Source organism: Urtica dioica, chromosome 7, assembly GCF_054948205.1.
Source record: "Urtica dioica subsp. dioica isolate 48M chromosome 7, U.dioica_male_clone48M_v1_H2, whole genome shotgun sequence".
Taxonomy (NCBI): Eukaryota; Viridiplantae; Streptophyta; class Magnoliopsida; order Rosales; family Urticaceae; genus Urtica; species Urtica dioica.
In genome coordinates, this window is record NC_142762.1 from 1,066,116 (window position 1) to 1,091,390 (window position 25,275).

General features: G+C 40.3%; 1 protein-coding gene across 1 annotated transcript; it reads left to right on the top strand.

Moving 5' to 3' along the window:
- Nucleotides 1-4,393: 4,393 nt before the first annotated feature.
- XIP1 (Leucine-rich repeat transmembrane protein kinase family protein) lies at nt 4,394-8,035 on the top strand. The gene is made up of 2 exons (XM_089619762.1): nt 4,394-7,137; nt 7,449-8,035. The coding sequence occupies exons 1-2, from the start codon at nt 4,695-4,697 to the stop codon at nt 7,799-7,801; spliced, it is 2,796 nt and encodes a 931-aa protein (XP_089475888.1). The 5' UTR covers nt 4,394-4,694; the 3' UTR covers nt 7,802-8,035.
- The last annotated feature ends 17,240 nt before the right edge of the window (nt 8,036-25,275 follow it).

Below are 25,275 nucleotides of genomic sequence, written 5' to 3' on the forward strand. Positions count from 1 at the left end.
ACCTTAAATACGTTAATGGTCTCGGATTTGTGTTTGAGCAAATAGACAAAACCATATCTTGAGTAATCATCAGTGAAGGTAACAAAGTATTCGTATCCACCACGTGCCTGTTGACTGAGCGGACCACATACATCAGAATGTACTAGTTCCAGCAACTCAATGGCTCTTCGACCCTTATCGGAGAAAGGTCGCTTAGTCATTTTTCCTTCTATGCAAGATTCACAAGTAGGTAGTGAACCTATTGCAGAGGCTTGGAGTGGACCATCCCTCACAAGTCTCTTAATCCTGTCTAGACTGATATGACCAAGTCTTAAGTGCCAGAGATATGTTTATTTTATTAGATCGGAGGATTCGGATAGTTTGATCCTCTTTGGCTCCCTAACTAGATCATTATCTATTTCGGTGTCTAAAAGAGAAGGTTGAGTGGGATTGATGTAGAAAAGAGCATTCTTCATACATGCATCAGTGACAAAAGAATTATCAAGAAGACGAGCAACATATATTAAGTTCATTCCAAAGGAAGGAACGAAATAAACATTATTCAAGTTTAAAGTGCGGTCTTCAAAAGACAGCGTCACGGATCCCACAGCCTTCGCAGACACCAGGCTCCCATCACCCCATTTGAAACAGAAGTCGCCTTCCTCTTAGCTTTTGGTTTTCTTGAAACCAGTCACAAATATGGTTAGTAGCAGCGGAGTCAAGAATCCACGTTGATACATTATCAGCTACAAAGCATGCATCGGTAATTAGTACAATACTATGTTCCTTTGCTTTGAGATAGGCAGGACAGTTCTTCTTCTCGGCCTTGTGAGGTCTTTTTTTAGATCCAGAGGCGGAGGCTTTGTGCAAAGTAGCATATGCCTCTTTATGATTCCTCTTTCTCTTAGTGAGACCTCCAGCAGTGTGAAGCTCCTTCATAAGCTCGGTAACAGTGTACTCTAGCTTGTTCATGGAGTAGTTCAGCTTGAAGGTATCAACAGACTCAGGGAGAGTTTCTAAGATCATATCTATGATATTCTTCCCTTAAATCACAGATCCTAGGATTTTCAATTCATTCAGATAACTAATGATCAATATCATAAGGTCTCTGACAAGAGTCCCAGCCTTCATGCGACAGTTCATAAACTGTCGGACTGCTTGTTGTCTTGCTTGACGCATTTTCCCCCAAACATCTCAAAGAGATTGTAGAGCATGTCGGCGGCAGTCTCGATGTCACGATGTTGTTGTTGCAACACATTGTTGATAGATGCTAAAATATAGCACCTCGCAATCTCATCGGATCGGAGCCAGGCCGCCAGGGCGTCTTTTTCTTCTTGTGTCGAATCTTCATTCGTTTGAGGAGAGGGGGTGGTGAGAACCCATTTGTGCTCGTCGACAGTAAGGACTATGTCGAGGTTACATTTCCAGTCGACGTAATTGCCGCCTTCGAGTTTATTCGAGGAAAGAATGGTTGAGAGAGGGTTGAGAGACATTTTGCCTATAAGAGTTGAAACAAGTTTATGATTAGTCTTTGGTTTAGGATTTAAGTTTTTAACATTTGATAAAATCCAAAGGTGTTATAAACCAAGCGATAATTTACTCCCTCAAGAGAAGGCCGCAAAAAATCTCCATTTATAAGTAAATGACACATCATTAATGCTTAGCCAAGATGTCAATACACCAATTTTGACTAGTCACCTTTTAAATTGGTTTGATCACTCACATTCTTTCGCAGAGCCTCAAGGGAGGATTACCACTTAGTCCAAAAGATCAACTTTGAAAAAAAAATCCCCCAAGAGGAGGCCATGTCTTCATCGTCTCACTCTCGGACGTAGTTCATTGAGCAATGATCGAAGTAAAAACGCCATAGAGTACTCTCATTTAAGAGAGGGCCACAAGAGTGACTCTTAGTCTCACGTTAATTACTTCTTTCATTAGTGTTGGGGATCGTGGGTTACAAACAACGAGTATGACCCTCCCACTTAGTTTTGGGGTTGGTACATCGACTCTTATAAGTTCGGAAACGGATTTCCTAGTTATAGAGCGATAGAGTGGACAACTAGAAAAGAATCCTAGATTTTCATGTTCAGGGCAGTGTTAGTGCATAAAGGCACAAGGTACATACTCGGATCTTTTCCTATTTTCTATTCGGGAAAGTGCATGAGGGAAGTGTGAACTTCAACTCACTCGAACACTTGAAAGTTTGAGATTACATATCCTTTCATTTTTTCGGCTCGTCTACGTGCAGACCTCCCACTCAAATTTTCAAGAGCATATAGATTTTGAACATATGTGATATAGATATAGTTTTGAAAACATTTTGAAAACTTATTTGATTTGGATGACAAAATATTTTCAAGTTTAAAAACGAAAACGGTTTTTCAAAATTCAAACTAGTTTTGTAAATATTCAATTTCAATTTAAACTTTCAAAAATCAAAACATTTTAATCTTTCACATCATGTTTATAATCTTATGAAAAACATTTTTTCTCAAGAAAATTTTCTCTTTAGAGTTCTATAACTCATGGTAGTGGGGCTGAAAATCCGGATTTCTAAAAAATTGGACTTTCGGAACAGCCGCGCAGCTTTGAATAAAATCGCCATAACTGGCGGCTCCGATGTCCTTTTGACCTAAAACAAGTGGCATTGGATAGAGGACAGACAGACCTTTAATTTAATTTAAAAATCATTAAATTTAGAATTCTGAGCAGAGAGTTATGCCACTTTTATTGCGGGTTTTACTCCAGCTCGAAGAAAACAGAAATAATTAAAGTTCGGTCTTTGAGTGCGTAAAAAGAATCGAGCTTCTTTTTTCTCACTGCCTCAAACTGACCTCACTTTAAAAATTCCTTTCAAATGGGTCCAGAAAATTGTTACGACTAAGTCCTTCATCACATAATTATTTAATTAAATCCATAACCGAACGGATTATAATTATATGATTTAAACCGAGAATTTTTTTTCGTTCGTTCTTGATTAATTCAAATATATTTAAGGTTTCTCGGAAATAATTCTCGTTCTTGAGAATTTATTTATTAAATTAATTTCCAGAATACTTCATCGGAATGTAATTTATTATTTGAAACGAACTAAATAAATCCTTTATTTATTCCAAGATTTCTCATTATCATAACATATTTTAAATTAATTCGATAAACTAAATGGGACCATAATTCACTCAAGAATTTAGTTGCAACAACGGAAACTCGTTTATTATACTTGAATTTACAAGTCGATTGATTCAAAAGTTTATACTTTACATGAGGAGCGATTAACACCGAGGGGCTGTATTATTAGCTCAAGAATAATTTTAATTTTAATTTTAATTTTTGTAGAAATGATATAGTATAAGATAATTGGGAAGGAGCTGATTACATAAACTAGCTGTTAGGAGCGTTTAGCATACTTATTATTTATTTATTTGTAAATAAGTAACTTGGTTATTTACTTAATTGTAATCAGCCTTTAGCTTATTACAAGTCAACTTGGTTATTTACTTATTTGTAAAGCTGAAAGCTTTGTATACAAATGCAAATGTATTAGACTTATTATTAACGAACTTGTTTTAGAGATATAAACACTGGATTACACGTGAGTGATAATCTTTATATGGAAAAAAAATTCTCAGAGTTGATCGAGGAGATAGATTTAGTTTTTCTACCAGTGGCAATAAGAATTTTAGAGAATGATGTAGATCAATTATGATCAAACTAGGCTAAACCAAGACATTATTATATATAAATTAATAATATGAACGGCTTATAAAAAACCTATTATCTTAAAAGTAAGAGGTAAAAAATGATATTTTTACTCCAGTGAGTGATTTTTTGAAACTAGTCAATATCTACATTTTTTAAAAGATCTAGTGAAAAATTCATTTTATTAGAAAAATAACTTGTCAGGCCGAAATAAATAAATTAATTTGGTTATGTTAATTAAATTATTTTGGTTTGAAGTAAATTAAATTAACTTAATTAGTTAATTAATTTATTTCAGTTTGATAGGATATTTTTTTTTTAATAAAATTAAACTTTGTCTGTTAAAAAATAACAAATTATTGAGCTATTGGCCTAGAGATGTAGTTCCATTGATAGAATCGCATCCGATGTTTATTAATTGTTTGAGTGTCGTTTTGATGTTTTTATGTCGATCTTACAGTTGCAATGCTTCCCCTCAATGAAGTTATTGACTTAAAAATAAAATTTTAAAAAAATGAAATTTAAAAAATAGAAAGGGGTTTTGGAAAGGAAGGAACTATATATAATAATATCAATTTTAGATGGGTATCTTAATGGTCCAGATATGTTCAAAAGAGGACCATGCATGGTGTTTTGATACAGTGATGATCAGTATCTGATGCATGTTTATTAAAATAAAATCAAAACACCACATTCATCTCATATGTGAGTTTAAAGTAACGAGTATAATATATATAATATCCTAGTGGTACTGGAGTATAAACGTAAAAGCCCCTTTACTGAATGAAATAATATGCCATAGATTGATTGTGATCATCTCCCCAATCCTTCTCTCCTGATCATATATACTCTGTCGTACTATAAAATTTGTCCATTATTTCTTAACATCCACACCCCCAAACTATCATATAAGACACATAATGATACTGTCATCAATTATTCATCACATATTTATACGCATCCAATATTTCCCTCTTCTTGCCACTTCACGAATAGAACTAGTCTAAAAGAAAAGCATGTCTCACAAAATTTCCTTTGTAGTAGTACTAATTATTATACTCACTTCTTCATTGACCCGTGCCGAGCTGAACGTAACCCAGTTTTTTGCTCAGATGAAGAAGTCTCTGACTGGTAACATGTTTTCCGAATGGGACCCGGAAAAATCTCATTGGTGCAACCTCCCGGGAGTCACTTGCAACGGCCAAGATATCGTCTCCGAGCTCGACTTCTCCGGCTGGTCCCTCTCCGGCAGATTCCCGCCGGAGATATGCAAACACCTCCCGGAGCTTCAAGTCCTCCGCCTGGGGAAGAATCATCTCTCCGGCGAGTTTCTTGCAGGGATCGAAAATTGTAGCCGCCTTGAAGAGCTTGACTTGAACCATCTTTTCCTCGGTGGAACAATTCCGGAGCTCTCAAAGATGAGGTCTCTCCGGGTATTGGACCTCTCTTACAACGCCTTTCGGGGAAAGTTTCCGATCTCTTCGGTGGTCAATCTCACCAGACTCGAGATTTTGAACTTCAACGAGAACGGAGGGTTTGACACGTGGCGGATCCCGGATGAGATCACTGGCCTGACTCGGCTCCGGTCCATGCTCATAATGACGTGCTCGATCTATGGGCCGATCCCAAGGAGCCTCGGGAACATGACGGAGCTCGTTGACCTTGAGCTCAGCGGAAACTTCCTCTCCAGCAACATCCCACCGGAGCTCGGCCGCCTCCGCAACCTCAGGCAACTTGAACTCTACTACAACCAGCTCTCGGGTAGAATCCCGCCGGAGCTGGGAAACCTGACTGAGCTTGTCGACGTGGACATCTCCGTGAACCGCCTGACCGGAGCCATCCCAGAGTCCGTCTGCCGGCTCCCGAACCTCCGGGTGATTCAGTTCTACAACAACAGCCTCAGTGGCGAGATTCCGGCGGCGATCGAACAGTCGAGATCGCTTGAGATACTGTCGCTGTACGACAACTATCTCACCGGACACGTCCCGAGCGGCCTCGGGGCTCGTTCTCCGATGGACGTGTTCGATCTGTCAGAGAATAACCTCACCGGGCCTTTACCAGGGCAGGTCTGCGGTGGAGAAAAGCTTAAGTACTTTCTGGTCCTGGACAACTCATTCTCCGGCGAAATTCCGGCCAGCTACGGCGAGTGTAGGACCTTGCTCCGATTCCGAGTGAGCAACAACCGGCTCGAAGGTCCCGTGCCAAAGGGACTCCTGGCCTTGCCACACGTGTACATCCTCGACCTCGCCTACAACAACCTCACCGGCCCCATCGGAGAATCCATCGCCGGAGCGAGGAACCTCTCCGAGCTTTTCGTCCAGAGCAACCTGATCTCCGGCGCCTTGCCCCTCGGAATCTCCCAGGCTGGGAACCTGGTGAAGATAGACCTCAGCAAGAACCGGATTTCTGGGCCGATTCCGCCGGGCATCGGACGGCTGAGGAAGCTAAACTTGCTTCTCTTGCAGGGCAACCGGCTGAGCTCTTCCATCCCCGAGTCTCTCTCCAACCTGACATCACTAAACGTCCTCGACCTCTCCGATAACCGGCTTACCGGAGAGATCCCGGAGAGCCTGGGCGCTCTGATGCCGAACTCCATGAACTTCTCGAACAACCTCCTCTCTGGCCGGGTCCCGGACTCGCTCGTCAAATCCGGCCTCACGGAGAGCTTCTCTGGAAACCCCAACCTCTGCGCAGAAAGCGAGGCCAAGAAGAGAATCTTCCAGGCGTGCCCGGGCGTGAGGGCGAGGAGGGAGAAGACGAGCGCGGCGAATTCGATATGGGCGGCAGCGGCTTCCCTGGCGGTGGTGCTGGTGGGGGTGGTGCTTTTCTTCCGGCGCCGGCTGGGGAGAGGGAGGGAGAAGAGCGGGGGAGGCTCGTGGTCGTCGTACGAGGTGAGGAGCTTCCACCGCATCGGGTTCGACCAGAAGGAGATCCTGTCGGCGGCCATGGACGAGAAGAACATGGTGGGGCGGGGCGGGTCCGGGACGGTGCACCGCGTGGAGCTCAAGAGCAAGGACGTTGTGGCCGTGAAGCGCCTCTTCCGGGATGACGTCATGGTGGTGGACGGAGAGCTGAGGACGGAGGTGGAGACCCTGGGGAGCATCAGGCACAAGAACATAGTGAAGCTCTACTACTACCTGGCTAGCGTGGAGTGCAACCTGCTGGTGTACGAGTACATGCCCAATGGGAACCTGTGGGACGCCATACACGTGGGCTGCCTGGATTGGGCCACGCGCCACAGGGTCGCCCTCGGGATCGCTCAGGGCCTCGCCTATCTGCACCACGACCTCCTCCGCCCTATCATCCACCGAGACATCAAGTCCACCAACATACTTTTGGACGTCAATTACGAGCCCAAGGTCGCCGATTTCGGGATCGCCAAGGTCTTGCAGGCCAGAGGAGGGAAGGACTCCGCCACCACCACCCTCGTTGCTGGCACCTACGGTTACTTGGCTCCCGGTAACTTTCCTTATCTTTTTACTCCTTTGTTTATTTTGAACTAGCTGTTTTTTATACCCGATATTATTATATCTTATTTTATTTTTAGATAGGCTTCTAACCAGTTTGAGAGGTTGCGAATTCTAGCTAAGAATTTTACTGGGAGCCGAATTCAAAAGTTCATACTAATTTGTTATTTAAACTATGAGCATTTATCTTGTACCAAGTCCGTGATATATCACTGTTGATTAAGTTAATATATTGTTTTTATATTGGTTATGATCAAATTAATTCATTAATCGACCAGTGTGTCATGTTAATTGCGTATACAGAATACGCGTACTCTTCAAAGGCGACGACAAAGTGCGACGTGTACAGCTTTGGGGTTGTTCTGATGGAGCTGATAACCGGGAAAAAACCGGTGGAAATGGAGTTTGGGGAGAATAAGAACATAATATATTGGGTGTCCAACAAAGTGGACACGAGGGAAGGAGCCATGGAAGTGTTGGACAAGAGGGTTTGTGGGTCCCACAGAGACGAGATGATCCAAACCCTACGGGTCGCGATCCGGTGCACCTACAAGAATCCCGCTCTCCGCCCCACCATGAAGGAGGCCGTTCAGCTCCTCCAAGACGTCCGTCCCAAGACCACCACCGCCACGGCCACCAACAATAATAAATCATAAGCAGCCCTCTAATATGGATAATCTAATCAACAAACAATCACTTTAAGTGCTATATTATTGTAGGTTTGTATACTATATATATTGATAAATGTTATAGGACTAATGAATTGTATATGGGAGAGTGCGACTTATTACTATTGTTCATTATTACTCTCTTTAATGATAATGTTTTTTTTTTTTTTGTCATAATAATGTGAATTTTACTATTCTATACACTATAAGCAACTTTCTTGCTTTTACTTGCTTCACTTTGTCTACCATAATTTGTTACCACTACAATTTTTTTTTTTTTTTTTTTAATTATTAAGTTGTATGTGATGGTGATATGGGGACTTTAATGTATATAATTGAAAGAATGGTTTTCTTCGTGTGGCCCACGATCAGGAAATAATTCGTTCGTGTGGCTTTTTTTTTTTTTTTTTTTTTTTTTATGTTTCGTTTTCGACCTCTTTTTTTTATATGCTATTCTGATTTTTATTTTCTTTAAAACGATATCTATAAAGTAAAAAAAGGAGAGTGCTGAATAAAAGCAGGACGATTGATAGGAACTCGGAATGTTATGATGTCACTACCTTCATTTTCTTCTTCTTTTATTTTTTTATGTTCATCAAATTTAGTGGGTTTCGGATTCTCAATTTAACTAGTTGTGTTCTGTGAGCATGATTCGTATTCAGGAAGGATCACCTCATCCATTGTATGCCTTTGCGTAACATTGATACAAAATTAATATTTAACAAAATATAGTAATAGAAAAGGGTAATTCACGATGGTATTAATAAACATAGATCGATCAATAAGCATACAAATGCAAGGTATTGTTTTTGCTTTAAGTCAATCATTGATTCAGTGTCCCGTATAAGGATAGATGGGCCCTATAAAGCATTCGTGTGCCACGGCTCATAGTGAGAGATGAACCTTTTCCACTTGCAAGTTGAAAACTTTCTTTTGATTAATTAAGTTATTTCAAGCAAAAATTATTTTGTTACAATGGAGTTAATTAACGCCATGTGCTAATTAATACAAACTGTGAATTATACAGTAAAAAATTTACGACAGACAAAATAACCGTTAGGACAAAATAACTAAAAGCTATTTTTTACAACGATTACTCTGCCGTTGTGACAAATCTCATTTTTACAACAAATTTTGTGTCCGGCTATAAAATATAGGAATTTTTACAACGATTATTTGTCACATTGTAAAAAAATACAAATCTACACATTTCCATCGCACTGGAGAGCAACCTCTTTGCGGTGAGAACTTTACACAATGATACAAATGTCTCATAGTTCAATCTCGCCGCAATTCAGGTTTGTTCTCGCCTAAACAAGAACGTAAAATTTCTATGTCAAACTTAATATCACAGGTGTCAAACCCCAAAACTTTAAGGTATCACAAAGTTAGTGAAATCTTATTATAGATATTTTTTAACCTGATTTTTATGAGGATTGATGTTTATTTATGTAGTGTATGTATACATATATATATATATATATATATATATATATATATATATATATATTGGGTTACGTAATTATTATTGATATATATGAGAAAACACTTGGAATGGGAGTATGGCCTTTAGAAGATTTCTTTGAACGTGTTGAGGATAGTTGATAGAATTTTGCGCACCGATTAATTAGGTCTATAGCTCTTATTTTCCTATAATATTTTATATTCACACGATTTTTTTTTCCTTTACAGCTCATAAATAGGCTTGACTTAGCAGGAGCATTTTTTTTCTCTCTTGTTCACCGTTTCCCTTCCCAATCTGTTGTCTCTTTCTTTTCTTCTCTATAAAACCCTAGCCACCAAATAAATATATATTTCTCTCTTCGTTTTTGAGTCCTATGATTGTAAAAGACTAATTCTTTTACAATTGTTTGAGAAATTACGTATGTAATTTGTAGATTTCTCAAATTAATTTCTATATTTTTGAGATTTTATTTTGAGTGAGCTTTTAGATAAAAAAAAAATGTTTTTTGTTTGGTTTTAATCAAACCCTAATTTTCAAACGCTTACAGTGGCTTCAAAAATAATTATTTTTCATCGATTGTTTTTGAAAAAGTTAGCTTTAGAGGTTTTTGGTTGGGTTTTAATCAAATACAAAATATTTTTCGATTATTTTCAAAGCAGTGCGCAAACCTAATTCGCTAGTTTGGCCTAATTCTTATTTTCAGAGTTTATAACGTTTACTGTTTATTCAAAAATTATTATTTTCCGTTGATTCTTTTTTAAAATAGATTTGAGAATACATGTTTTATTATTTTCAGACTTTAGTTTGGCCTAAGATATGTGATGTTAAGTTAAAGTAGATTTGAGAATACATGTTTTATTCTTTAGTCATGTTTTTTTATATGAGCACATGTATGAAAGTTTTTATGTACATGTCATATTTGTATGTAACATAGTCCTCAAAGTGAAAAGTTAAAGATATGCAAGAGAGTCGTACCGCCTCGAAAAGTTTTAAGGAGAAGTTTCCCGGGCCGAGGCTCAAATCACTACTACAAATACAGTTTTCCGGTGCGGTTGACTTTTGGGTGCGACTATTCGCACCTAAAAATCGCACCAAAAAGACTTTCAGGTGCGAATAGTCGGACCCAAAAATCAATTAAGCGCTGAAAATTTTTCGAGAAATTTTTGAATTTGGGTGCGAGTAGTCGCACCCAATAGTGTGGTACTACTATTGGGTGCGACTAATTCGCACCCAATACTGTCCCCAAAGTTATAGGTGCGACTAAGTCGCACCTAAATGTCCAAAAAATTTCAGCGGCCAAAACTTCCCCCTTTTTTTACAAAATGTCATTGGGTGCGACAAAGTCGCACCCGAAACCACTGACACATGTCATTGGGTGCGACTATGTCGCACCCAAAGGTTTCATTGGGTGCAACTTTGTCGCACCCAAATTTAAAAGTCTTTATATATAAAGCATGCTCGAAGGGTTTTCATTCGAAAACTCAAATTCGCCCAAAAAAACAAACGCCTCTATCTCCCGACTCTCTCCTTCTCTCCCACACCGTCGCCGCCACCACCCCGTCGCCGCCGCCACCACCCCGTCGCCGCCGCTACCACGACGCTCCTCCGACCGCCGCCACGGCCCTCTCTCTCTCAACCTCCAACCTCTCGCCGCCACTGCCCTCTCTCTCTCCGGCCACCCCGTCGCCGTCGCCACCACTACGCTCCTCCGACCGGCACGACCCTCTCTCTCTCAGCCTCCGTCACGAGGACCGCCGCCACTGCCCTCTCTCTCTCCGGCCACCCCGTCGCAGCCACCAGCTCCGGTGTGGTGCAGAGCTTTCTCGGTCTCACGTTATTTCTCTCTCTCAGCCGCTACACACCGCCGTGCCTCCACCGTGAACTCCGACCACCGAGCTATCTCGTGCTCGGTTGTGCCTTCTCTCGCTCGGGTAAGCTCTCTCAATCTATATCTTTGTGTCTCTCTTAATCTATAATAGCAACTGAGCATTTACAGCATTCATGGATCACATTAACCGTTTTAGTCGGTTTGGAATCGGATTCGTTTTAAAAAAAAACCTTTGCTTTTTGTGCTGAATGATCCGTAATTTCGATTGCGTTACTAATTTTGTGTCAAACAGACCAGCCCCGTCTCGAGCGCACCCACCCTCATCGTAACAGCTTCGAACCCCAGCTCCGCGCTTCTCTCCGTCGACGCTGCTCTAAGTTCCAGCCGGTAATCTCTCTCTCTTAGTGTACCTCTCAATCTCTCTCTCTCTCTCTCTCTTCCTCTCAATTTAACTCTTTGTCCCGTCTCTTGTTGTCTCAGCCTAGTCCCGCTGCCGAGCCTCGCTGCCCAAAACAGGCTCTCGGTGCCTCTCGCTGCGAGACAGTCCCACTCCGACAGCCTCTTTCGCTTCGTCCGAGCACGCCTCACCGCAACCTCAAGCCACCGTCCTTGCTCGTCGGCTCTTCAAGAGGTTAGTTCATTTATTTATATTCTTATATGTACTCTAATTAATTAGAAAGTTTAGATTAGTTCATTTAGTTTAGTAATAATTTACTAAAGTTTAGTTCATTTATTAATTAGAAAGTTAATTAGATAGCAAGTTTAGTTTAGTTAGGTTAGTTTTATATGTTAATTGTAATTTGAAATTATTACTTAATATATAACATTAGTAAATTGTAAATGATATTATTAGTTTACTTAATTTGAAATGTTAATCAGACATTTTAGTTTAGTTAGTAATGTTATATTGTAAATGTTATGTTAATTTTAGTAATGTTAATTTGAATTAATTTGATAACATGTTTAAATTTTATAGTAAAATGCTTAGGTTTGTGATTTAGTAAATTATATGTTTGGATTGAATTAACAAATGTTATGTTAATTTGAATTAATTTAATAACATTTATAGATTGTATAATAAAATGCTTAGGTTTGTGATTTAGTAAATGATATGTTTGGATTGAATTAACAAATGTTATGTTAATTTTAGTAATGTTATAATTTGAATTAATTTAATAACATGTTTAGATTGTATAGTAACATGCTTAGGTTTGTGATTTAGTAAATGATATGTTTGGATTGAATTAACATATGTTATGTTTGAATTAATTTAAGTTGATATAATTAGTTAGTTTGTTGTAAACGAGCCACGGAGGTTCTGTTTAGGGTTTAGTTGATTATTATGATAGTTTTAGATGATTTGTATATGCTTTTAAATGAGTTTGCAGGTTTTTGGTTTGTTAGTATTATAGGGGAAACTCTGCCGAATTTTAGATTGAGTTTCTAGCATATTATTCTCAGATAACATAAAATTCATAATCTCATCTTCATTCATTGATCTTCATCCCGTAGCAATAAGTAATCGACTTCATTCGTCTTCGTCACTTAGCAACAACTCTTAATAATTATTCTTTTTTTCATTTCGTTTAGCGAAATCAATGTCCAATCCAAGTAGAGATTGGATCACCGAGAACAATCGGTTGTCCTTGCAGTATAAACTCGGAGTTAATGAATTTATCCGCGCTGCAAGAAGATTTCCGAACGATAATTACGAATATCGATGTCCATGCAAGCCTTGCAACAACGTGAGATGGCACGACATTGGGGTTGTAAGGCATCATCTGCTAAACAAAGGGTTTACCCCGGGTTACACAGAATGGTATCATCACGGCGAGGTCGTGCGTTCCGTCGGTCATGTTGAAGAAGTCCCCATCGGAGAAACAACCCAGAGAGGAGTAGGAGGAATACATGCTGCTGTGGAGGATATAAGAGATCACGAGGATTTCGATGGTGTTACGGAGCCGGCTCCGAGCGATGTGCGTGCGGAGGAGCAAGTGGAAGACTTGTTCGCTGAGTTGGAAGCGGAATTGTACCCTGGATGCAAGGAGTTTTCGTCGTTGTCATTCTTGGTTCAGTTGATGCACCTTAAAGTCACGAACCATTGGACGAACAAGTCGTTCACAGAACTATTGCAGCTTTTGAGGAAGTCTCATCCAGCCGGTAATCGAATACCGGAGAAGCACTACGAGGCAAAAGCGAAGCTGAAGCGTTTTGGCATGGGATACGAGATGATCGACGCGTGCATTAATGACTGTGTCCTATTCCGAAAACATCTCGCGAACGTCGACGTGTGTCCGATATGTAACGAGAGTAGATGGAAGCCAACTGGTAAGAAGATACCGCAGAAGATATTGCGATATTTTCCCTTGAAAGATCGATTGAAGCGACTGTACGCATCTCGACACACGGCGCTTCATATGGAGTGGCACGAAAGAGATCGCGTCAGGGAAGCTGACGTTCTACGACATCCTGCTGATGGTACCGCGTGGAAGAATTTGGACGAGAGATACCCAGGTTTTGCTGCAGAGCCTCGGAACGTGCGGCTTGGGCTAGCTGCGGATGGATTCAACCCGTTTGGGGATATGAGCCTATCATACAGCATGTGGCCTGTAGTATTTACGACGTACAACTTGCCGCCTTGGTTGTGCATGAAGAAAGAGTACCTGATGCTAACGCTTCTGATCCCGGGGCCCCATTCACCAGGAAAAGACATGGACGTTTTTTTGCAGCCTGTGGTTGAAGAGTTGAAAGAACTGTGGGAGAATGGAGTCCGCGTTCGTGATGGAGCCAGAGATGAAGTGTTTCGGTTGCGTGCCACGTTACTTTGGACGATAAACGATTTTCCAGCTAGATTGTATTTATCGGGATGGAGCGGCCAGGGGTATCTCGCTTGCCCTACGTGCAACTTTGACACGCCGTCCCTAAAAATCAGAAACAGGATCGTCTACTACGACCATCGTCGGTTCTTAAAAAGGCGTCACCGATTGAGGAAAAGCAACGATCACTACAAAGATAAGCACGAGAAACGAAATAAACCCGAGAAGTTGACTTCGCAAGAGATACTCGCTCAGTTGGCTGGTGTTTCTTGCACGACTACTGGCAAACACGCTGCCTCTGTAGGCAAAAAACGAAAGCGAGCTGAGAGCGAACTGAATTGGACCAAGAAAAGCATCTTTTACGAGTTGCCGTACTGGTCTGAGTCGCAGTTGAAACACAACATGGACGTGATGCACGTAGAGAAGAACGTGTGTGAGAATCTTCTCGGGACGATGCTCAGCTTGGAAAAGAAGAACTATGACACCGAGAAGGCGAGGCTTGACTTGATGGACTTGGGCATCAAGACCGCTTTGCACTTGGAACCAAATGGGAGTGGGTATTACAAACCGCGAGCGTCGTACGTTTTGACCCTTGAGCAGAGACAGCGATTTACAGAGTACTTAAAATCTGTCAAATTTCCCGATGGTCTCGCTGGGAATTTAAAAAAAAATGTGACAACTGATGGAAAGCTCACAGGTTTGAAGTCGCATGATTGCCACGTGATCTTGCAAAGATTGTTGGCTGTTGGTATTCGTCCTTTTTGTTGTCAATGGTGCCCACAAGAAGAGTAATAGTGTCTATTTATGTACATTTGATGTCATATAGTCTTACGAAGACTCTTGCTTGTAATTGCTTATTCATTAATCAAAAGTTGAAACGTTCATTCAATCTTCCTTGTCTGAAGCTTTATGATAAAACCATAGTCTTTTAGTCCATAAACAAACTAAACAACTTACGAAGAGACAAATGTAGATTTGCATGAACAAACTCTTCGTAGTTTGCTTAAAACGATATATTCGCAATCTTAGGGTCAAAGGACTATTGACCTCAGTATGATTGTTAGAAGAATCTATGATGTCTGGTTATGAGGCATTGAGAGTTGGGGACTCTATAGTTCTTCTAGGTATCTTCCGAAGGTACTGAATTGACCAGTGCACTTCTAGAGACAATATAAGAACAAACCATTTAACCTCTTATGTCTCGAAGTCACTATGTATGAATTGCATCATGCTTACCTTAATCCTGAAATGAGACATGCCATTTCACACCTTAGTATTCTCATTTGAGAAAGTCAGAGTTCGGACTCACTATGTCATTCCGAACAGGGCCTATTGGTGAAATACTAAGTTGTGAGTATGTCATGAGTAACTTTGTGAAGTTCTCATAGATATGGAATTCATGTACAAGATTGCTGAAATGCAATGTATGTCACCTCATGCTTTGTTCCTTGGAGTGTGAATAAATGAACTGGCCAGTGTCCAAATTGAGTCCTGACTCTTTTGGATGAAACAATGTGACTTGTTAGCTCCTCGTCAATACATTGTTTCTAACTTATTCACAAGCGACAAAGGAGTTGAGGAAATAACAGCTAGAAGGGTAAAATGGTAATTTAGTAAATCCCGACTAGCTGATGACATTCATGAAGGGTAGCATAGATAATATTCAGTGGATCCGCTCATTATAATTAGGTCGAATTCTTGAGTAGAAAACAAATTCATTTGAACCGAGAGATTTTCAGTGTCAGCTCTTTAGTGGAGTCAGCTGGCATTAAGCTAAACTTGGAAAAGGTTTGTGAACTTTTGAGTCCAAGTGTTTAGCTAAAGCTTTGTTCATTTGGGTCCATGAGGTCACTGTCACGAATCACATCGATAGGAATAGTTAAACTGGAAGCTAAGTCAAAACAAGAACGAAAATAGTCAAAAGGGTATTTTTGTCTTTTGAGACAAAGGATGAAATGAATGTCAATAAATTTTTTGACAAGTTCATTTGATGACTTAATGTCACTCGGCCATAATTTCATTTCATAAGAATTTTATTGAAAATTCTTAATGGGCCTTTTTCATGTTATCATGAACAAAATGGAAAAGCTTCTAGAAGCCCCTTCTAGAAGGTGATAGGCGCCCATAATACCCATAGGAAGAGAGAATATTTTGTGCATAAATGTATCAAGATACTTGCCAAAAGAAAAAGAGGAAACAAATTTCCCCTAAGAGGAAACATGGTGGGCGCCCAAATGTGGTCAAGAGAGAAGCAAACAAAAGAGGAAACAAATCCAAGGACTTACTTGTTTTGTCTTGGACGTGCACCTCTTTGAAGGAAAAGGGAAATTGGCTCATGAATATGTGATATTCTATAGAAGAGGAAACTACCTTATTGAAGGTGAGACCTCTCCTATAAATAGGAGCCTCATTCCACACTTTTGATTCATGCAAAGTTTTAGAGATTGAGAGCTTCTCTCTCTAGACTTGGCCGCCTCTTCCTCTCTCTCTCTCTAGTTTATATTTTCGATTTTTCTTGTCTTGGCACCTAGGTCCTCACTCGACCTAGTGTTTAGCTCTGCGACTTCGAGACTCGTTCTTAAGTCGTAGTGTTTAAAAGTGCCCACTCACTGATTCCTTCTTTTCGAGTGATTTAGTGATAGAAACTTTCGTGGTTGCTCGAGGTGCCGAGGAAAGGAAGAGAGACGTGCTGCGAGGGGAGACGAACGTTGCCAACCTTCCAAAGGCTCATCAACGTTCAAGCATCAAAAAGGTTAGTAACTTTAATAGCTCATATTAGTTTTTATTTACATGCATATGCTCTTGTCTAGGTTAGTAAAAACTAGTTTTACTTTAAAAGAAAATTTTTAAAATTCCGCCGCTTAACGAAGCGTTAAACTTTTTCTCAAACCCTAGATCGATTCCAACAAATGGTATCAGAGCTATGGTCAAGGGAATGCATGTGCATGTTTTTAAATTATGAGCTTGAAAATCGTTTTCGAAAGTTTACTAATTTTGTGACAAGTTAGAATTGTAATCTTAGATTTTTTTTTTAATTTAATGCTCTTGTCTTTAAATTAAAAACCATGTTGTTTTTCTATGAGTTTGGGATGATGTTAAAACACATTAGAATCAGTTCTAAAAGTTTTTAATTTTTTATATTGAAAAACGTGTTTTAAAGGTTTGAGAATTTTCGAGTAAATTTTGTGACTAGTTTTATTTTCTTGCTAGTTTCGTTTATTTACTTGAATCGTTTTATGCATGTTGTTATTTCTTTTATTTTTATGTTATTACCCTGCTAATAAAACACAAATAAAAGCTTTAAACAACTTCATAAAACGTTCCGTTACACTCGATTCTTTTTCGCACCTAAAAGGACAAAGCTTTAATTTATTTCTTTTTCTTCGAGCTGGAATGTAAACCCGCATTAAAAGCGGCATAACTCTCTGCTCAGAAATCGAAATTTAATGATTCTTGAATCAAATTAAAGCTCTGTCTGTCCTATGTCCAATGCCACCGGTTTCGGCTCAAAAGGACATCGGAGCCGCCAGATATGGCGATTTTACTCCGAGGTGCGCGGCTGTCTGAAACTCCAGTTTTTTAGAAATCCGGATTTTCAAACCCCACTACCATGAGTTATAGAACTCTAATGAGAAAATTTTCTTGAGCAAAAATGTTTTTCATATGATTATAAACATGATGTGTAAAGATTAAAAGTTTTGTTTTTTGAAAGATTAATTGAAATTGAATTTTTACAAAACTAGTTTGAATTTTGAAAAACCGTTTTCACTTTCAAACTTGAAAATATTTTGTCATCCAAATCAAATAAGTTTTCAAAATGTTTTCAAAACTATATCTATATCACATATGTTCAAAATCTATATGCTCTTGAAATTTTGAGTGGGAGGTCTCCTTGTAGACAAGCCGAAAAATAAAAAGATGTGTAATCTCAAACTTTCAAGTGTTCGAGTGAGTTGAAGTTCACACTTCCCTCACGCACTTTCCCGAAATAGAAAATAGGAAAAGATCGAGTATGTACCTTGTGCCTTTATGCACTAATACTGCTCTGAACATGTCGATCTAGGATTCTCTTCTAGTTGTCCGCTCTGTCGCTCTCTAACTAGGAAATCTGTTTCCGAACTTAAAAGAGTCGATGAACCAACTCCAAAAACTAAGTGGGAGGGTTATACTCGTTGTTTGTAACCCGCGATCCCCAACACTAATGAAAGATGCAATAACGTGGGACTAAGAGCCGCTCTTGCGACCCTCACTTAAATGTGAGTACTCCAAGGCGTTATTGCTTCGATCATTGCTCAATGAGCTACGTCCGAGAGTGATGCAATGATGGCAAGGCCTCCCCTTGGGGGATTGTTTTTCAAAGCTGATCTTTTGGACTAAGTGATTGGTTGCACACTTAGGCTCAATCCCTAGTATCCTTCCTTAAGGCTCTGCGAAAGGATATGAGTGATCAAACCAATTTACAAGGTGGCTAGTCAAAATGATGTACTGACATCTTGGCTTAGCATTAATGATGTGTCATTTACTTATAAATGGAGATTTTTTGCGGCCTTCTCTTGAGGGAGTAAATTATCGTTTGGTTTATAACACCTTTGGGTTTTACAAAAGTCTTAATGAAACTTAAATCCTAAACCAAAGACTAATCATAAACTTGTTTCAACTGTTATAGGCAATATGTCTCTCAACCCTCTCTCAACAATTCTTTCCTCGAATAAACTCGAAGGCGACAATTACGTCGACTGGAAACGTAACCTCGACATAATACCTACCGTTAACAAGCACAAATGGGTACTCACCACCCCGTGTCCTCCTCTGACGAATGATGATTCAACTCAAGAGGACAATGACGCCTTAGCGGCCTGGCTTCGATCCGATGAGATTGTGAGGTGCTATATCTTGGCATCTATGAACAATATGCTGAAAGAGCAACATCGTGACTTCGAGACTGCCGCTGACATGCTCTTCAATCTCCTTGAGATGTTTGGAGGGCAAAGGCGTCAGACAAGGCTACAAGCAGTCCGACAGTTTATGAACTGTCGCATGAAGGCTAGGACTCCTGTTAGGGACCATATGATGCTGATCATTAGTTACCTAAATGAAATGGAAATCCTAGGATCTGAGATTAATGGGAAGAATATCATAGATATGATCTTAGAAACTCTCCCCGAGTCTCTTGATACCTTCATGCTGAACTACTCCATTACAAAGCTAAAGTACACTGTTACCGAGCTTATGAAGGAGCTTCACACTGCTGTAGGTCTCAATAAGAGAAAGAGGAATCAAGGAGAGGCACACGCTACTGAGCAAAAGGCCTCCGCCTCTGGAACTAAGAAGAGACCTCACAAGGCCGATAAAGAGAACTGTCCCGCCTATCTCAAAGCAAAGGAACATAGTATTGTACTAGTTACCGAAGCATGCTTAGTAGCTGATAATGTATCAACGTGGATTCTTGACTCCACTGCTACTAACCATATTTGTTGTTCCTTGAATGGTTTCAAGAAAACCAAAAGCTTAGAGGAAGGCGAGTTCTGTTTCAAATGGGGTGATGGGAGCCTGGTGTCCGCGAAGGCTGTGGGATCCGTGACGCTGTCTTTTGAAGACCGCACTTTAAACTTGAATAATGTTTATTTTGTTCCTACCTTTGGGAAGAACTTAATATCCGTTGCTCGTCTTCGTGAGCAAGATTATTGTTTAAAGTTCATTAAGAATGGAATTCGTATTTCGTTTCCTGATAATTCTTTTGTCACTGATGCATGTATGAAGAATGCTCTTTTTTACATCTATCCCACTCAACCTTCTCTTTTAGACACCGAAATAGATAACGATCTAATTAGGGAGCCAAAGAGGATCAAACTTTCTGAATCCTCCGATCTAACAAAATCAACATACCTCTGGCACTTAAGACTTGGTCATATCAGTCTAGATAGGATTAAGAGACTTGTGAGGGATGGTCCACTCCAAGCCTCTGCAATAGGTTCACTACCTACTTGTGAATCCTGCATAGAAGGAAAAATGACTAAGCGACCTTTCTCCGATAAGGGTCGAAGAGCCACTGAGTTGCTGGAACTAATACATTCTGATGTATGTGGACCGCTCAACCAACAGGCACGTGGAGGATACGAATACTTCGTTACCTTCACTGATGATTACTCAAGATATGGGTTTGTCTATTTGCTTAAACACAAATCCGAGACCTTTAACGTATTTAAGGTCTTTAGGGCTTTAGTGGAAAAGCAAACTGGCAAAGTGATCAAAACCCTTCGATCTGATCGAGGTGGTGAGTATATGTCTGGAGAGTTCAATGACTTTCTTAAAGAAGAAGGTATCGCTTCTCAGCTTACCGCACCTGGCACACCTCAACAAAACGGAGTGTCAGAGAGAAGAAACCGAACTCTTATGGAGATGGTTAGATCAATGATGAGTTACTCATCACTCCCGCTTTCCTTTTGGGGATATGCCCTCGAAACAGCCGCCTACATTCTGAACCAAGTTCCGTCCAAAACGGTTCCTGGTACTCCTTATGAACGATGGACTGGCCGTAAAGTGAATCTTGGCCGCATCCGAATTTGGGGTTGCCCTGCACACGTGCTGAGGCAAAAGACTAGCAAGTTGGCTAGTAGGTCAGAATTGTGCCTGTTTGTAGGATATCCAAAGGAAACCAAAGGTTTTACTTTCTATAGTCCCGAGGACGATAAGACTTTCGTTAGCACGAATGCTCGTTTCCTTGAGGAGGACTTTATGAAGGATGCGAAACCTAGAAGCAAAATTGTGCTTGAAGAAAAGTTGGGTGAGGAAGCTTCTACCTCATCTGTAAGAACTATTCTTACCCCAACTGAAACACAACCTAACTCATCAGAATCTCGTCAAGTAGTACTTAGACGTAGTGGGAGGGCTGTTCAAAAGCCTGACAGGTACATGTCTTATGGAGACTCTCTTGTAGCCGTCTCCGACATGGATGACCCTGTTTCCTATAGCCAAGCGATGGCTTGTTCTGAATCAAACCTTTGGCTTGACGCCATGAAAGTTGAAATGCACTCGATGTATGTCAACAAAGTCTGGAAACTTGTAGACCTTCCTGAAGGGATTAAACCCGTAGGGTGTAAGTGGATATACAAGAAGAAAAGGGGTCCTGATGGGAACGTCGAGACGTTCAAAGCACGACTTGTGGCGAAGGGTTATACCCAACAAGAAGGGATTGACTATGAAGAAACCTTCTCGCCAGTCGCGATGCTTAAATCCATCCCCATACTCCTATCCATAGTTGTAGCTCTCGACTATGAGATCTGGCAAATGGATGTCAAGACAGCCTTTCTGAATGGCAATCTTGACGAGCGCATTTACATGGCTCAACCAGACGGTTTCGTGGATAAAGGTCAAGAGACCAAGGTTTGTGAGTTGCTTAAATCCATTTATGGACTAAAGCAAGCATCTAGGTCATGGAATATTAGATTCGATGAAACTGTAAAGAGCTTCGGCTTTGAACAGTCAATAGATGAGCCTTGTGTTTACAAGTTAATACACGAAGGCAAAGTTGTGTTTCTGGTACTATATGTCGATGATATACTACTCATTGGTAATGACGTGGGTAAGTTATCTGAGGTTAAGGTCTGGCTAGCAAAGCAATTCGACATGAAGGATCTAGGAGAAGCCGCGTACATTCTGGGGATCCAAATCTTTCGAGATAGGAAAAACCGGACCCTGTCGCTCTCTCAAGAATCTTATATTGATAAGGTGATGGATCGCTTCTCGATGCAAGACTGCAAGAGGGGTCAAACACCCTTTAGGCATGGAGTTTCACTCTCTAAGGACCAGTCTCCCAAGACTGCACAAGAGATTGAAGACATGAGGAAAATTCCTTACGCCTCTGCCGTAGGAAGCCTTATGTATGCTATGCTTTGCACTAGACCTGACATCTGTTTCGCCGTTGGCGTAGTTAGCCGTTTCCAATCCAACCCTGGACCCGAGCACTGGATTGCTGTTAAGCATGTTCTTAAGTATCTTCGAAGAACTAGGAACTTGATGCTTACATACTCAGGTACTGACCTGACTATGACGGGATATACCGACTCCGATTTTCAAGCGGATAAGGATTCCAGGAAATCCACTTCGGGATCTGTGTTCATCCTTTATGGTGGAGCTGTTGTGTGGAGAAGTATTAAGCAATCTTGCATTGCTGACTCCACAATGGAAGCAGAATATGTGGCTGCTTGTGAAGCATCCAAAGAGGCTCTATGGCTTAAAAAATTCCTTAAGTATTTGGAAGTTGTTCCAAACGTCGACGAGCCCATGACCCTTTATTGTGATAATAGTGGGGCTGTCGCTAACTCAAAGGAACCTGGAAGCCATAAGCGCTCCAAGCATATTGAGATGAAATACCATTTGATTCGAGAGATCGCGCAACGCGGAGACGTGGAGGTGAAGTAGATCTCTGGAAGATCTATTCACCAAGGCCCTAGCGAACAAGGTCTTCGACCAACATTGTGAGGGATTAGGCATGAAGGACTACACACACCTTCTTTGAGTCAAGTGGGAGTTTGTTGTCAATGGTGCCCACAAGAAGAGTAATAGTGTCTATTTATGTACATTTGATGTCATATAGTCTTACGAAGACTCTTGCTTGTAATTGCTTATTCATTAATCAAAAGTTGAAACGTTCATTCAATCTTCCTTGTCTGAAGCTTTATGATAAAACCATAGTCTTTTAGTCCATAAACAAACTAAACAACTTACGAAGAGACAAATGTAGATTTGCATGAACAAACTCTTCGTAGTTTGCTTAAAACGATATATTCGCAATCTTAGGGTCAAAGGACTATTGACCTCAGTATGATTGTTAGAAGAATCTATGATGTCTGGTTATGAGGCATTGAGAGTTGGGGACTCTATAGTTCTTCTAGGTATCTTCCGAAGGTACTGAATTGACCAGTGCACTTCTAGAGACAATATAAGAACAAACCATTTAACCTCTTATGTCTCGAAGTCACTATGTATGAATTGCATCATGCTTACCTTAATCCTGAAATGAGACATGCCATTTCACACCTTAGTATTCTCATTTGAGAAAGTCAGAGTTCGGACTCACTATGTCATTCCGAACAGGGCCTATTGGTGAAATACTAAGTTGTGAGTATGTCATGAGTAACTTTGTGAAGTTCTCATAGATATGGAATTCATGTACAAGATTGCTGAAATGCAATGTATGTCACCTCATGCTTTGTTCCTTGGAGTGTGAATAAATGAACTGGCCAGTGTCCAAATTGAGTCCTGACTCTTTTGGATGAAACAATGTGACTTGTTAGCTCCTCGTCAATACATTGTTTCTAACTTATTCACAAGCGACAAAGGAGTTGAGGAAATAACAGCTAGAAGGGTAAAATGGTAATTTAGTAAATCCCGACTAGCTGATGACATTCATGAAGGGTAGCATAGATAATATTCAGTGGATCCGCTCATTATAATTAGGTCGAATTCTTGAGTAGAAAACAAATTCATTTGAACCGAGAGATTTTCAGTGTCAGCTCTTTAGTGGAGTCAGCTGGCATTAAGCTAAACTTGGAAAAGGTTTGTGAACTTTTGAGTCCAAGTGTTTAGCTAAAGCTTTGTTCATTTGGGTCCATGAGGTCACTGTCACGAATCACATCGATAGGAATAGTTAAACTGGAAGCTAAGTCAAAACAAGAACGAAAATAGTCAAAAGGGTATTTTTGTCTTTTGAGACAAAGGATGAAATGAATGTCAATAAATTTTTTGACAAGTTCATTTGATGACTTAATGTCACTCGGCCATAATATGATTAATTGGGCCTTGTGGATTAATTTCATTTCATAAGAATTTTATTGAAAATTCTTAATGGGCCTTTTTCATGTTGTCATGAACAAAATGGAAAAGCTTCTAGAAGCCCCTTCTAGAAGGTGATAGGCGCCCATAATACCCATAGGAAGAGAGAATATTTTGTGCATAAATGTATCAAGATACTTGCCAAAAGAAAAAGAGGAAACAAATTTCCCCTAAGAGGAAACATGGTGGGCGCCCAAATGTGGTCAAGAGAGAAGCAAACAAAAGAGGAAACAAATCCAAGGACTTACTTGTTTTGTCTTGGACGTGCACCTCTTTGAAGGAAAAGGGAAATTGGCTCATGAATATGTGATATTCTATAGAAGAGGAAACTACCTTATTGAAGGTGAGACCTCTCCTATAAATAGGAGCCTCATTCCACACTTTTGATTCATGCAAAGTTTTAGAGATTGAGAGCTTCTCTCTCTAGACTTGGCCGCCCCTTCCTCTCTCTCTCTCTAGTTTATATTTTCGATTTTTCTTGTCTTGGCACCTAGGTCCTCACTCGACCTAGTGTTTAGCTCTGCGACTTCGAGACTCATTCTTAAGTCGTAGTGTTTAAAAGTGCCCACTCACTGATTCCTTCTTTTCGAGTGATTTAGTGATAGAAACTTTCGTGGTTGCTCGAGGTGCCGAGGAAAGGAAGAGAGACGTGCTACGAGGGGAGACGAACGTTGCCAACCTTCCAAAGGCTCATCAACGTTCAAGCATCAAAAAGGTTAGTAACTTTAATAGCTCATATTAGTTTTTATTTACATGCATATGCTCTTGTCTAGGTTAGTAAAAACTAGTTTTACTTTAAAAGAAATTTTTTAAAATTCCGCCGCTTAACGAAGCGTTAAACTTTTTCTCAAACCCTAGATCGATTCCAACACTTTTGTGCCACAACCAATACATGATACGATCACTGAGCTTTGCAACTTTTTCAAGTTGATAAGTTCGAGAACATTAAGAGCTGAAGATCTCGAAAGAGCGCAAGAGTCTATCGTCGAGATCTTATGTAAGCTTGAGATGATATTTCCACCTGCTTTTTTCACGATCATGGTTCACGTGGCGATCCATCTACCAGAGGAAGCGTTGCACGGCGGCCCGGTGCATATGCGGTGGATGTACCCTTTTGAGAGATACCTTGGGACGTTAAAACATTTTGTCAAAAATAGAGCTAGACCAGAAGGCTCTATTGCTGAAGCTTATGTTGTAGAAGAAGCTCTAACGTTCATTGCAAGGTATATTGAAGATAAGAAGGTAGTTGAAGAAGTTCAAGTGCGAGAGCTCTCCGTTTTTCGATCCGAGATGTGTGTGCCTTATGGGATGATGAACGCGATAGTATTAGACGATGAGCAAAGAGAAAAAGCGGAGTGGTACATCTATACCAACTGTCCTGAAGTGGATCCGTATTTGGTGTAAGTAATCGATCCACTTGCTTCTCTAACTTATTTCATTGTTGTATTTTCTTTACGCAATGTTTTAAACATGCAACAGCGAGCATTTGGATTTCCTGAACGAATCTGGAGTTCGCGAT